Source organism: Chiloscyllium plagiosum, unplaced genomic scaffold (genome assembly GCF_037043375.1).
Source record: "Chiloscyllium plagiosum isolate Xiang-an unplaced genomic scaffold, Cpla_swu_hap1 HiC_scaffold_24, whole genome shotgun sequence".
NCBI classification, from domain to species: Eukaryota; Metazoa; Chordata; class Chondrichthyes; order Orectolobiformes; family Hemiscylliidae; genus Chiloscyllium; species Chiloscyllium plagiosum.
The window spans coordinates 30,774,367-30,788,661 of record NW_028270162.1 but is presented as its reverse complement, the minus strand read 5'-3'; the positions used below and the strand labels follow the sequence as shown (position 1 = coordinate 30,788,661).

The 14,295-nt window shown below is 38.6% G+C and overlaps 2 protein-coding genes across 6 annotated transcripts in view; both read left to right on the top strand.

Moving 5' to 3' along the window:
* The window catches only part of anapc5 (anaphase promoting complex subunit 5), a 61,641-nt gene extending 50,006 nt beyond the window's left edge, over positions 1-11,635 (top strand). The window contains exons 16-18 of one of the 2 annotated variants that reach the window (XR_015761263.1): positions 1,911-2,073; positions 6,117-6,413; positions 9,398-11,635. Coding sequence is in view for 1 of the 2 variants with exons in the window: in XM_043715731.2 (XP_043571666.1) it covers positions 1,911-2,073; positions 6,117-6,322 (369 nt within the window). In the remaining variant the exon portion in view is untranslated. Of the gene's footprint in view, positions 1-1,910; positions 2,074-6,116; positions 7,411-9,397 lie in introns of those variants that run through there. The other variant, XM_043715731.2, reaches the window with a different exon arrangement.
* Positions 11,636-12,395: 760 nt separating this feature from the next.
* Positions 12,396-14,295, top strand: part of LOC122562668 (calcium/calmodulin-dependent protein kinase kinase 2-like) — a 98,579-nt gene continuing 96,679 nt past the window's right edge. For 3 of the 4 annotated variants that reach the window (XM_043715710.2, XM_043715706.2, XM_043715711.2), the window contains exon 1: positions 12,396-12,520. The gene's annotated coding sequence lies outside the window, so the exon portion shown is untranslated. Of the gene's footprint in view, positions 12,521-12,552; positions 12,803-14,295 lie in introns of those variants that run through there. The other variant, XM_043715708.2, reaches the window with a different exon arrangement.

Below are 14,295 nucleotides of genomic sequence, written 5' to 3'. Positions count from 1 at the left end.
GTTCTATGTCCTTGCAATCACAGAACGCATTCCGTTTTAATCTGCTCTGCTTCATCATTTCATAGTTTTAAACACCTCCATCAAATCATCCTATGATCTCTTCTGTTCTAACAAAACTGGTTTCTTTTTTCCCCAAGTCCTTATTTGTATGTGCTTCTACAAGACAGCATCATAGTGAATAAATATTGTAAATTTTCTGTTACCTCACCATCCCTGTTGCAATGTGGAGCCCTAACTACATACTGAATAATTGTCTTCTAAAGACTCACCTTTATATCTTGACATTTATCACCTATACCTTATTTACGTAGAAATTATTTATGACCTGAGATGCTGTTTATGATATACAAAACGTACCACCACTCATTTACTGATGTCTTTTCTAAAGGAAAAGAATGGAGAAAGTTATTTTCCTGGATATCAGTAATATCTGTTTGCGTAACATGGGCTCTTGTTTCACACTAAAAACATAATTTTATTTAAGAGAATTTTGTATGGTATACCACTATACTGTTTCAACAGATATGTTTATGGTCATTGTTTTTTAAGGATGTTTATTAATTTTAAATTTAGTATTTTATTTTTCAATTCTAGGTGTAATATAGAAATGTAAATTTTCTATTTCAGACAGCTTAGGAATTTCTATGTTTGATGTATACTGTGCCTGTAAATGAATATTCTCTTCTATAGAAGATTATGAGGGGCATGACAGAGTGAATAGAAAGCACCTGTTCCTCTTCATTGAAGGGTCAGTAATAAGGGGCATAATTTTAAGGTGAAAGGCAGAGGTTGAGCGGGGATTTGAGGAAAAGCTTTTTCATCTGGAATGCCCTGCCTGAAATGGTAGTTGGGACAGGAAATCCCACAACCTTTTTTTAAAAAGGACATGGATGAGTCTTTGAAGTGTCATAACATTCGAGGCTATTGCCCTTATGTAGATAAGTGACATTAGTGTAGATAATTGTATATTTGTGGCAGTACAGACTTGATGGACTGAAGGACCACTTCTATACCATATGTCATAGTTTCCCTTTAACATTGTTTTCTACTTTTTTGGGGAGATTTTCCACCACGATTTCTCCAAAGATAGTATATTCCAAAACTGGATGACTTCAAAGCAGCATGTCACTGATTTTCATCTTCCTAAACAGATTTAGAGTAAAACAAAAACTACAATATGAATCAGCAACATTTATGATCAAACTTCTGTGTTTGTTGAACTAGAAAAATAGTTCCTATTCTCAGTGTTACACACAGGGAGTCAATATCAAGTGTAAACAGAAGTTGAGTGAGCAGTTCAAAGGGGAAGAAATACGAGAAACACTTTTGTGACTATTAGTATTCTCCTTTCATGAAAACAAAGTAGAAACATATTGGTGGCAATACATGACAGTTGGGGTAAGATTGGATGGACTGTAGCCAGTAAATAGATGTCTTTGGTGAAGACATTTTTGTCCTGTTCTCTTCTCCTGTATTATGCTAGGACTGATAAATAGGAAGTGGCAGGCAGGGGAAGTCTATTTGTATAGCTTTTTGAAAACTGAAAATCAGTTACTTGCTTTTTTTTAACTGATGTAAAAGCTAGTTTGGGATTAATTTTTTTTTAAAAGACTACTCCGTTTGGTACCCTTCAAGAAAAATACATGTAAAATACACTACATACAAAATAAGCTTGAGGAAAAGAAAAGAAATGCAAATATGTGAAACTTATCTGACTTTTAGAAAGGGAAGTAAAAGAAGACTATGTTAAAATTAACTGCAGTTGCACATAGCATTAGGAGGATTGAAAGGTAAGTCTATATGGTGTCACAGGAAGTGAAACTAACAGGAAACTTATGCTGGATGTGAAGTTCTTTAACAATTCAAGTCTTTTTGTGACTTAAAAGACCAAAATCATATATTTTTGCCAGCTGCTGCTTGGAATTCCAGAACAAGCTTTGAATCTACTGTATATGGCAATTGAACCCATTCTGGCTAATGGAATAGTCTTGAACCGAGGGCGTGCTATGTTGCTGTTGGCAAAATGTCAAGTCGCTTCTGCAGCCTCTGCTCCTACTCAAGAAAAAACTGAAGGTAAATACTTGAAATCTTTTGACCTGAACTGTGTACTGCTGGAACAATTTTAGTAATATTTATAAACTGTCAGTTTCCTTAGATCTTACAAACAATCCATTAGGTCCAACTTAATATACTCATTCTTATTAACATTTGCAAGACAATTCTCAGGCCACCACTTCAAAAAGAAAAGTTCCTCAAGCAAGCTTTATGTTTCTTGAATAGACAAGCCACTTTAAAATTAGTTGGAACAAGATTTTAAATCAAAAGTACCTTTGAATATGAGTGGATTGTTTAATATATTCTAGTATAGAAAGGAACAAATGTATTTCTAGTAAACATTGTATTGCATTATAATATTAAACTTTCCAAATTCATTTCCTTGAATCCCCTGGTATTTGGCCATAATGATAGATCTGAAGAACACAAAGACATGCTGCTGAAATGGGCATACATATGGCAGATAAATTAGCAGAGAAAGATGAAGTCATCTTTTTTTTAAGCAATAAGGAGAGATAAAACAAAGGACATTAAATTAGAAGAAGTGCAGGAAAAGAGAAACCTAAGGGAAAGCATTCACAAATTATTGAAGATGATCACTTTCTTGAGAAAGTGATTAAAAAGGCATGCAATATTTTGGGATTTATAATGTTGTCTAGTCTCACCTTAAACAGTTTAGACAACTCCGATCAGAATGTTATGAATGAATTTGCCTAGGTGTCCTATAATACCAAAGCAATCAAATCAGTACAAATACAAGCCGATACGAAGCAAAACGATCCCACTTTATTAGGAACAAAATCACAATAATCTTGAATACTAAACATATTGTCCCTTATCCTATTTGGCCCCTTAAGGTTACAATACTTCCAGAGTCTCTTGTAAATTTACGCAGTCATGCTGTCTGTGGCTATATCTGTCTGTCTGTCTTCCTTTCTCCCTCTGGATGGTCAGCGGGTGTCTGCCTCTTACCATGCTGTTCTCCTTAGAAGGCCTCAGATGATTCAAGAGAGTCTAAGAGAGGTTCTAAGATAGAGGTCTGCGGGTGAACCCTGTTTTTAAACCTTTTAGATGGTTTTCTGGAACTTTCTATAGTTCTGGACAATCAGGGAGACACATTTAATCATTTGAAACAAGAGTCAGTGATTTAGATGGCTCTCTACTGTTTCGTAGTGAGGCAGCACCCGGTGCTGCCTCCTTTGTATAGTGGTTAGGATTTTGGGAGTATGTCTGTCCAGAATAACTGTCGAGAGTGTGGTGCTGGAAAAACACAGCAGGTGAGGCAGCATTCGAGGAGCAAGAGAGTCGACGTTTCAGGCATAAGCCTTTCATCACAAATCAGCATTCCTGATGAAGGGTTTAAGCCCGAAACGTCGATTCTTCTGCTCCTTGGAAGCTGCCTGACCTGCTGTTCTTCTCCTCCACCACATGATCTACTCTGATCTCCAGCATCTGCAATCCTCACTTTCTTCTCCCTGTCCAGAATAACTGTTGGCTTTTATAGTATGTTTAAGTCATTACCATCTGGCTGTTGTGTTTGTAGTGTGCCTGGTGTGTGGATTTTGTGATTTCTGAGTTTTGCTTGGCCAATGTACCCAGCATCCCTTGCTGTTTGGCCAAGTTAGCAATCTAGCTGTGTTTTTGCAGCCAAGAGGCTGCTACATCCCCCCCCTTTTGAATGGAAAGAGTCCTTTGTGAATGACATTCAAACCTAATTGTAAAAGTTAGTTGTTTGTTGTCAGGGGAGCCTACGTATTCGTGTGAAAGCCATGATGTACATTGGTCAAGCCTCTCATTTGTACAAAACAGAACCTCCCATCACTGTAATCCACATAGAATTGTATTGCATTGACAACATTCAGTATTCAGATTAAATAGAAGTGACAATAGTGCTAACCCTTGGAGTTCCATCTATTTTAAAGCCTCTGTGTGCATGTATAGTATTATTCATAGTGAGTACCCAATCTCTGTCTTTCCCAGTCTGCAATCTTAGCCGCCAGAATCTTAAGATATATTAAGGTGAGTGCAATTGGGTCCACAGCTATATATGAGAGGAGCCAAATTCACAGATGACAGGCTAAAATCACAAAGGACAGTTCTGAAGAAGGGTCATTGGACCCGAAACATTAACTTTGATTTCTCTTCATAGATGCTGCCAAACCTGCTGAACTTTACCAGCAGCTTCTGTTTTTGTAAAGATACAATAGTTTGATCTGTTTGTTTAAGTGGTCTTTATCAATTGTCCCCTCTCTCTTCACAGCATATGGGAGGGTGTCATGGTAACCCATTCAAGTACCTCTTTTAATACTTCCAATATTTTTGACTTTAAAAGTTGTCGACCCAACTTTGTTACTAGGGATAATTGAAATCCCTAGCACCTCACCAAGAGTGTCATTGCAGTTGTCATTATGTCAGATCTTGATAGACAGCTAGAGATGTTAGAGATGGGTTCTGTCCTGGAATGTATGTTCGCGCTGTACATCACTAATCCAGGATGGGACTTTCCCTTCGCTAGCCTGCCTGAGGTCCTCCTTCAGCTGTTCAATCATCCAGTCTCCATAGATACCGCACAGGGTGTAGTTTTGTTGCTCACTGTCATCTCTGTTTTTGACCTGGATGATCTGGTTAATCATCTTGGCGTAACCCTCCAGTATGGTCATTAAGTGGTGGATAGCCTGATTCTCCACAAGCTGTCCCATGGTCTCCTGTTGGTTGTCTATCCGTATTTAGTCTTTCTCGGGCTCTTTTGACTTGTTGGGTCAAGATCCTGAGTTTATTGTCCAAATTAGCCAAATCAAGAGTATTGGCCATTGACTCTCCTGTCCCATGTGCTGTGACTAGATCATTAAAGAGTTCCCTTCTGTTCCATCTATTAACTGCTGGTCTGGATTTCCTCTCATATTTCCCTGTACCTCACCCCATTATTCTGTGGGTCAGGTGGGAATAGAATAGTTTCAATGGGGAACGGGCACCACTCCGTTAACTGTATCCCTGATACATCTATTATGACTGGCATTAGCTCATGTTGAATGTTGTCAAACAAAATTTTACCTATGGGTTTAATTACTAGTCCATCACAAGGGCTTGGTGGGGATGTGTGTGTGTGTGTGTGTGTGTGTGTGTGTGTGTGTATAGGGGGTGGGGAGAGGGGAGAGACAAGGTGGGGGAGGAGCCCATACTACTGCTCTTCACCTGTTTTTAATGTCATACTCCAGGAATTCTCTCTGGTAAGGCTTCCCAGGGCATCACCATCCTAACTCTGACCCCTTGTCCACACTACTTGCTAGGCAACCTACTAACATGCACTCATTCTCCAAGAAACGCCACCAATCGTCTCTGACCCCCACACATATAACACAATGTGGATCTCCCATTAGATTTCCTCTACACCATGAGCTCTGTCCACTGATGGTGCAGCTCCTGTAGTTTTCACCTGTCTTTATACATCTATGTTTCCCATTTCTTTTAAAATATATCTGAAAATTAACCCTTAACTAACTGAAACTGATTCAACCCCTTTACAACCCACAGAGTTTCTCAGATTTGTCTCCATTTTAGAACTCTTGTCTTTGTATCAAAAATCAAGCCCCACTCCATAAATCATATAATCTTGGCTTTCACTTCATTTCAATACAAAGAGAATGTTGCGCTGTCATAGGTGCAGATATTTCAGATAACACTTTAAACAGAAGCTCCACTTTTCCTCTTGAGGGAATGTAAAAGGTGCTGTTATGTTGTTGTTCTTGCTTTGCGAAAGCTCGGGGGTGCATCATTCTAATTCTCTACTGCTCAAGAATCTGATAAAATTAAGGAAGATAACAAATGACTTTACAATTATCTTTTTTATTTAAAGGAATAATTGGAGGCTATATATTTATATATTTAAAGGTATTTGCAGGAAATTGACTAAAGTTTTAAAGCCAATATTTTTCCTGTTTCTAGTACTTTGGAAAACAATTTTGGGTTACTGAAATGTAATGTAATAAATATACTAATAAATGCTATAGACTTTCCAGTGATGTTGCTTGACATTTTTTTCAAAATTTAACTTTTTTTTTAAGCTTTCGAATCAGCAATCGAAAATCTGAATGAAGCAAAGATATATTTTGAGAAAGCAGATTGCAATGAGCGGATCCGAGAAGTCCTTTACTTACAAGCAAGGCTGTACAACGCTCTTGGCAAGGTGAAGGAAAGAAATAAATGTGCTATGATGTTTCGCCAGCTACACCAGGAGCTGCCAACCTATGGCGTACCTCTTCTTTCATAGCACATGATGCATTTAAAACAGCAACTTAATTTGAAGGGACCCGTCACAGCAAACTTTACTGAACTTCATATAACAGAAGCTAACAGTTAAAGTATCCTTGATTTGTCTTTAGAACAAGAAAGTATCAAATTCATTTTTTTTAAGGAAAGTAATGGAACAGTGACCCCTCTATATTTACTAATAAGTGCATTCTCAGTCATGGAGTTGGATGCTGGGCAGAACTTGCATCGTAACAGGTTTATTTACTAAGCAAATAAAGAATTTCTGCAAACTACACACACAATGCATGATCACAATTACCATAGTCTCCTCTTAAAAGCAAGATCATTTCTCCAGCAAACTGCAGTAAGTGGAGGATGGTTATATAATACAAATTTATTAATTGTCGTAAAAAGAGACAAAATATAATACAAATTAATTATTTCTGTAGTAAAAAGAGATGATCTGTGTGCATAAACTGAATCCAAGTCCCTTAAAGGCAGTGTGGCCATCAGGCATAATTAAAGGGGAATTATCTATTCAGCTTTATGCTGCCTGGGACTTGCTATTTGACTATAAAGTAACTGATGATTGAATTTTAAGTTGTTATTGGTTTGCAGATTGAATCTAGTCAAAGATCGTAACTTCTTGATTTTCCTTTCAAGGTTAGCAGCCCAATGTATTTAATTAAATATGCGTATTAAAATGTGTATTGTAGAAACTTGGAAATGTGTTAGGGGTAAAAGAGAATGGAGGAGACATACTAAAATGCTCTGTTCATCTGAGTTTGAATATATCAAGACAAATAAGTTGAAATTGTCAGAGTGTCACTTTGCCTAGTTCTCAGTTTAGGTTTGCAAGAGCAAACAGGGCATAAATTGATATTAATCTGACGTCAGGGGAGCATGAGGACTGCAAATTAAATTGAAAAATTGTCATTATTTCTTAGGAACTGATATTCTAATGTTACATTGAAGCAATACTGAAAGTGTTCTATAATGCATTTAAATAATTTGATAACTGAAACTAGAATGCACTTCTGAAACTGCAGAATATTTATTATTTCCTATGGCAACTTAAAAAGCAACATTAAACGTTAAAGTTAATTATCCAATTGGTTCCTGTGAGCTTTTTGTAATTTTCATTAATAGACAAACCTGGGTCTGCTGGGACAAAAAACAAATTAATTGCTGGCGAAACTCAGCAGATCTGGCAGCAGCTGTAGACAGAAAGCAGAGTTAATGTTTTGATTCCAGAATTTTCTTGAAACATTAACTCTGCTTTCTGTCCACAGATGCTGCCAGACCTCCTGAGTTTCTCCAGCAATTTCTAGAGTTTCAGATTTCCAGCATCTGCAGTTCTTTGGTTTATTTGAGTCTGCTGATTTTTTTTTCCCTGAGAAGTAGTGGCAAGATATGTACAAGAAAGGGAAAACAGCCTATTGATGGTTTTATTAGATCGTGTTAATGGTTGCCATAGTTCACAGTTTCTGCTCATATTGATGTGCAGTTTTGAACTCCTCAGAAAATAAGGACACGTAACTGGCCACAGGATGTGAATATTTATGCCTAGCTGATGTCACCTTATTTGGGGATTAAGTGTCCTAGTTTTTGTCTTGTATACAATGATAGTGAGATAATGATAAAATGTGGGACCACAATTCAGAATCATTTCAGTGTGATTCAGGATGTCTTCATGTTTGAGTTTTTTTTTTAACCACAGAAGGAACCATAACATCCTTCTTTATATGCCACTTACTGAAAAGATATGGAGATTAGTTTTATCTGAGGATTCAGACAGAGCCACTGCAGATTATAAGTCATTTTTCTCCAAATGTATTATCTTGAATGGCTACAGCAAATTCATCTGCACAAACAAACTTCTTTGGAGTATATTCAGTCTCAGAAATACCCTTTTCGAGTCATAGAATCATACAGCATGGAAACAGACCCTTCCATCCAACTAGTCCATGCTGACCATGTTCCTGAGCTATACTAGTCCCACTTGCCTACATTTGGCCCATATCCCTCCAAACCTTTCCTATTCATGTACTAATCCAAATACCTTTTAAATGTAATCTTATCTGCATCCCCCACTTCCTCTGGCAGTTCACTTCCACATACTTACCAATCTGTAAAGAAAAGTTGCCCCTCGTGTCCTTTTTAAAATCTTTCTCCTGTTACCTTAAAATATACTCCCTAGTTTTGAACTCCTTCATTCTAGGGTTAAAGACACTTGGTATTGACTTTATCTATGTCCCTCATGATTTTATAAACCTCTATAAGGTCACTTCTCAAACTCCTACACTCCAGTGAAAAATGTGCCAGCCTTTCTTATAACTCAAATCTTCTATTCCCAGCAACATTCTGTTAACCCTCTCCAGCTTAATAATATCCTTCCTATAACAGGGCGACCAGAACTGCGCACACTACTCCAGAAGAGGCCTCACCAACGTCCTATACAACCTCAACTTGACATCCCAACTCCTATACTTGAAGATCTGAGCAATGAAGGAAGCATGCTAAACACGTTCTTAACCACCCTATTTATATGTGATGAAAATTTCAAAGAATTATGTACCTGAACCCCTAAGTGTCTCTGTTTTACAATGCTACCAAGGCCTCTACCATTAACTGTATAAATCCTGCCCTTGTTTGTTTTACCAAAATCCAAAACCTCACATTTATCCAAATTAAACTCCATCTGCCTGTCCTCAGCCAATTGACCTAATTGATCAAGATTTCTTTGTAATCATAGATAACTACCTTCACTGTCCATTATACCACCAATTTTGGTGTCATCTGCAAACTTACTAACCATGCCTCCTAAATTCTCATCCAAATCATTTACATAAATGACGAATAAAAGTGGAAGTCCAGATTGGTGGTCTTTGCTTAGCATTGAAATATTTTATCTCAGTATGTATTTTTCTTTCTTAAAAGATAGAAGAAATCTTTGCAAATCCACAATGCCACTTATACACCCACTTTCTATATCATTAAAAAGGTGGTAGAATTGGAGCTATTTAAAGTTACTACATGTGTAAAGAAACAGAACAATCAAGAGTTCTCATTATACTTAACACAGCTATACCAGAATTGATGAAGGGCTTTTGCCCGAAACGTCAAATTTCCTGCTCCTCGGATGCTGCCTGACCTGCTGTGCTTTTCCAGCACCGCTCTAATCTATGCTTCTCTTCAGCCCAATGAAGAATCCCAAATGGTTGGCTTCAAACCAAGTCCCAATATCATCAACAAAGTGATACTCAGATCTAGGTTTGACACAGTTGTTTTCTCCACATCTTTGCCACAGGAAATGTGTTGTACGTTTGTCTTTGACCAGAACATTGCAACCACAAACTGCACAAGGTTCAGTCCTTGATCCACAATATTCAGCATGCTGTTCAGATTTGTTGAACGTGAGCTCCAGTTTGCAGTTTTGAGACTTAATCACCTGCAAAGGGCATTCCAGATTCACAAGTTTTTCCAACTTTTTGTTTTCTACTTTCATGTTGCACTTATGGTTGACCAGTGCATGCTGTTTTGTTTAAAAAAAAAGTCATTTTCATTCAGCTTTATGCACATATATACGATTAGCAAAACAACGTGTGTTATTGGTCCAGAAAATTAGGAAATAGAATTATCATGGTTTAACATTAGGAATAGCAAAGTTCAAAAAACACTGTTGAGGGTTTATAGGTCCCTAAGTAATTGTAAGGGTTAACAGTGCATTGTAACAAGTTTCAGTAATTTCTCGTTTAAAAACAATGTCACTGTTGAGGTGGACTTTCATGCTCTTAATCTTAGACTGGACTGAGCCAATCAGATTGGCAAAGTTGGTCCAGAAGTTGACTTGTAACAGATTCCTGCAGCAATGGGTGGAACCAAATATGGATGAAGCTATTTTAAATATAGCATTGTGCCATGAGGTAGGGATAATTATTAATGTCATTATTTTAAAAATCCATTGAGAAATAGTGATCATAATATTCAATTTCATATTAAGTTTAAAATTACGTATTCCAATCATAAACCAAAAACTTAATAGTTAAGGGGAGAGTTTGGAAGCAAATAGACATGAAGTTGTAATAAAGTGTGAGGGTTTTAAAAATTCAAAATGTTCAACAAAATGTATTCTATTTAGGTCAAACATTCAGCTAGAAAAATTAATCTGTGACTTACCTGAGAAAATTAAGGATGATATAGGCAAAAAGGAGAGGCTGGAGACTTGTTACAAAGAGTACTAATAAATCTGAAGACTGGGTGTTTTGGAAACCTGTAAAAGACTACTGACAAGTTGATTAAATATATGGGGAAAGAAAGGAATACAAGGTCTAGGAATAGAAAAATGGGTTGTAAGAATGGTTTAGGCCATGATAAGGTCTGTGGGCTGTTTGTTGAACAAGCCTGCTGTATGATTCTAACTTTTGAAAGTATACAGAATGGAAAGGATTAGCTAAAGTAAGTATAAGAACCTTTAGAAGCAGAATTAAGCCCTGGCCTCTCAGAGTCACAGACAGGAGTGATTCTCATAGGGAATGAAAACACGGCAGAGATTTGAGTGCAAGCCTAACTGACCACTATGTTTTATTTGCTCACTAAATCTGGTTAGATGACTAAAGTAAAGCAACAACTACCTCTGTCAGTTCCTGAACTCATTTGCTTACTTCTGTCAGCAACCATGTAGATAAAAACCTCTAACCCTACCTTACCTTATGGCACGCTTTGGAATGGTTACAAACATGAAATATGAACAGAGGTAAACATGCTAGTTCTGAAAGATCAAACCTTAATTTTAAAACCATGTCCCCTAATTCTGGCCAGACCCAAGATAAGAAATATTGTAACCAAATCCACCTTATCAAAACTTTTCTTACATATGCACTAAAGTCGTCACCCTCCCTTTCAAATAGAAGGGCATGGAGGAGGATGGGCACTGTACGAGACTTTGTGGCATTAGCAACTGTTGCATTGGCAAAGTGGGCCTATTGTGGACTAATGGCAGCGGCAGAATCAAGTTTTGGGCCTGTTTAGTACCTGGTGGCATTGGCAAGATCCAGCAAGGGCTCGTGGTCAAAGAATGGCAACTTTCGTTCTTGCGGTGTAGTGGAGGAGTCATGCCTGGCCACCTGGCCCATGACCTACAACAGAGTACTTAACCAGAAGTACTGTAAAGTTGGACCCCTTAGTTCTTAATTTTTCTGCCTTTATATTCTGTTTTGGTTTATTTTTCTATGTTTTAAGATGGTGCCAGAGTGGCAACACTATACAATGCTTTTCACTATATTTTGCAAGATACATGTAACAATAAATAAAATCAATTTTTGTAAAATTATTTTATCTTAAACACATTCATTTTGCTAGGTGACTAGTTTGTATTCAAATGAATAGTTTGTATGTCAAGCTTTTACAGAGATAACACAATACAACCTGGCTCTACCAAGACGTCAAGAAGTGGGCTACCCATTGTGTTTCATTACCACTTGTATGATAAACGGTTTTAATTATATTTACTTTTCAATCAAATCCCGAATATAGCTTTTAGTAATGAACCATGAAACAAATTTTTTGCTACAGAAGGGGACATTTTCCAGTTGGCAGGCTGCGACTAGTGCTGTGCCATTTACAATCTTAGTGATTTAGATGGAGAGAAGTTAATATGCCCTAGTTCGGTAATGATACCAAGCTAGGTGAGAATGCAAGATGGGAGGAGGTTAAGTAGCTTCTAATTGCTGTGGACAGGTTATTGGACGACAAAATGGTAGAATAAATCGTGTAAAACGTGAGGTTATGGAAAGAGAAGCAGTGACATTGTGATAATGTAACTGGACTAGTAACCCTGATATACCCATATGAATTCCATCTTGATAGATGGTAAAATTTGAATTTAGTTGAGGAAGAGCTGAAGCAAAACACTTCAAACCCTCGAAATAACCTCATATATTCCACGCGAATCACCTCCTGTCTGTACCGGTTCGAACATCATTTTATCACTTTTGTCTCGTGGGCGGCACAACATTACGATCCCGATTGGCTAATACGGGTGTCCGTCAGACCGGGTGGCCCGCCCCTTCTCGGTGGACGGTTGTGCGCAGCCGCAGTAGGAGCGCGAGAGGTTGACGGTGTCTCGGACTGTGCTCGAGCTCCTGAGCCTCTGGCACCGAGAGGCCGGACATGTTGCTGTAGTTTCAGGACGTGGAATCGAGCGACTGTCATGAAGGTACTTGAATCGTTGCTGATTTTAGAGCCTTCATTGTTACATTGAAGGAGCAAGCACCCCAATTTAACAATGAAGCTGCCGCCCTCTCTCCCACATCTCCACGCCTCAATCAAGATACGGAATTATTTTCAAATACAATAATATTTGGCATGAACAGAGGACTTGCAGTTTTGCAACATCTTTTCCCCAGTTTGGTGGGATCCAGCCGTAGCTTCAAACAGACTTGTTATTGTTGGAATAGGAGACGGAGGTGTCGGAAACGCGAGTGGGCGTTTACTGATGGTGGGGGTTCTACTTTAGTTTTGACATTTGTATCGCAACATAAGCGTGAAAGTGAGGTGTGTTATTTACTGGGGGCAGCCCGCATTAGGCCTGGGTAGTTTTTCGGTCTGGCTTCTTGCAGAGTGTCATACAGGGAACTGCACACATACAAAAAGCTTGCCAGCCGCAGTCCCTGGAGAGAAATCAGAGACTATTATGAGGAAGAATTAGTGGACCAGGAATGTTCATTCTAATTTCTCTCCACAGATGCTGCCAGAATTGCTGAGTTTTTCCAGCAGTTTCTGTTTTTGTTTCTGATTTACAGCATCCGCAGTTCTTTCGGTTTTTGTTAGATCATCCTGGCCTCCTGTTTATTTTACTGTAAAATCCAAGTTAATTTTTGTTACGGCCGATGTAAGTATGTGGATGGGAGGTGGGGGGAGGAGGTGTGGGCGTAGAATGCTTGATTTTGGACCTTGTGTGGGCGTGTACATTTTTAGGAATTATTTTTGTTGTAAGTCATCATGGCTCAGTCGTTAACATGTCAGGGTGGAGAAAACGTGATTTTCGTAGTGACATTTTGCTATTCTGCATTTTGATTCTATCTGTCGACATCGATCGTCCACGTTACCTCCGAGAAGGCAGTACTTGTCTCAGCTTGTTCGTTCTCCAACGTTCCCTCCATGCATATTGATACAAGCTAGTGTTTGTTAGAATGGGGTTGCTTCGTTGCGTAGTTCGATTCCCCTCAGTCTGCGGACATTATTCACTTAGCAGTTTTTTAAAATTTCAGATGTCGGTATTGCTGACAAGACCTGATTTATTGCCCATTTCTAACTGCCCTTGAGTCACCAAGTGCCTCGATGTGACCCATACAACCCTAACGTGCTAAGGATACCTACATGGTACTGGAGGATAGAAGTTTGATGAATTTTGAGCTGGTGGAATTGAAGGAACAGTGATAAATTTCCAAGTCAGGATGCTGTGTGACTTGGGAAGAGTCTTGGAGGGTGATAGAGCTCTGATGCACTTGCTGCTCTTCATTTGGGTGATAGAGAGCAAAAGTTTGGGAAGTACTGAAAAAGACGTCTTGGTAAGTTGGTGTGTGCATTTTACAGATGTTACTTTCTTCAAAACAGTGCCCTGTTGGTGGACCACAGAATCCTATAGTGTGGAAGCTCATTGAGTCCACATTGACTCTCTGAAGAGTATCCTACCCAGACCCACCTTACCCTGGTAACTCTGCATTTCCCATGGCTAATCTATCTAGCTTGCATGTTCCTGGACTCTATGGGCAACTTAGCATGGCCAATCCACCTAATCTGCATCTTTGGACTGTGGGAGGAAAACCTGAGCACCAAGAGGCTTGCCCAAAATTGGAATCAAACTTGGGTCCCTAGGGCTGTGAGCTGAAAATGTGTTGCTGAAAAAGCACAACAGGTCAGGCAGCATCCAAGAAACAGGAGAATCGACGTTTCGGGCATAAGCCCTTCACATCGATTCTCCTGTTCCTT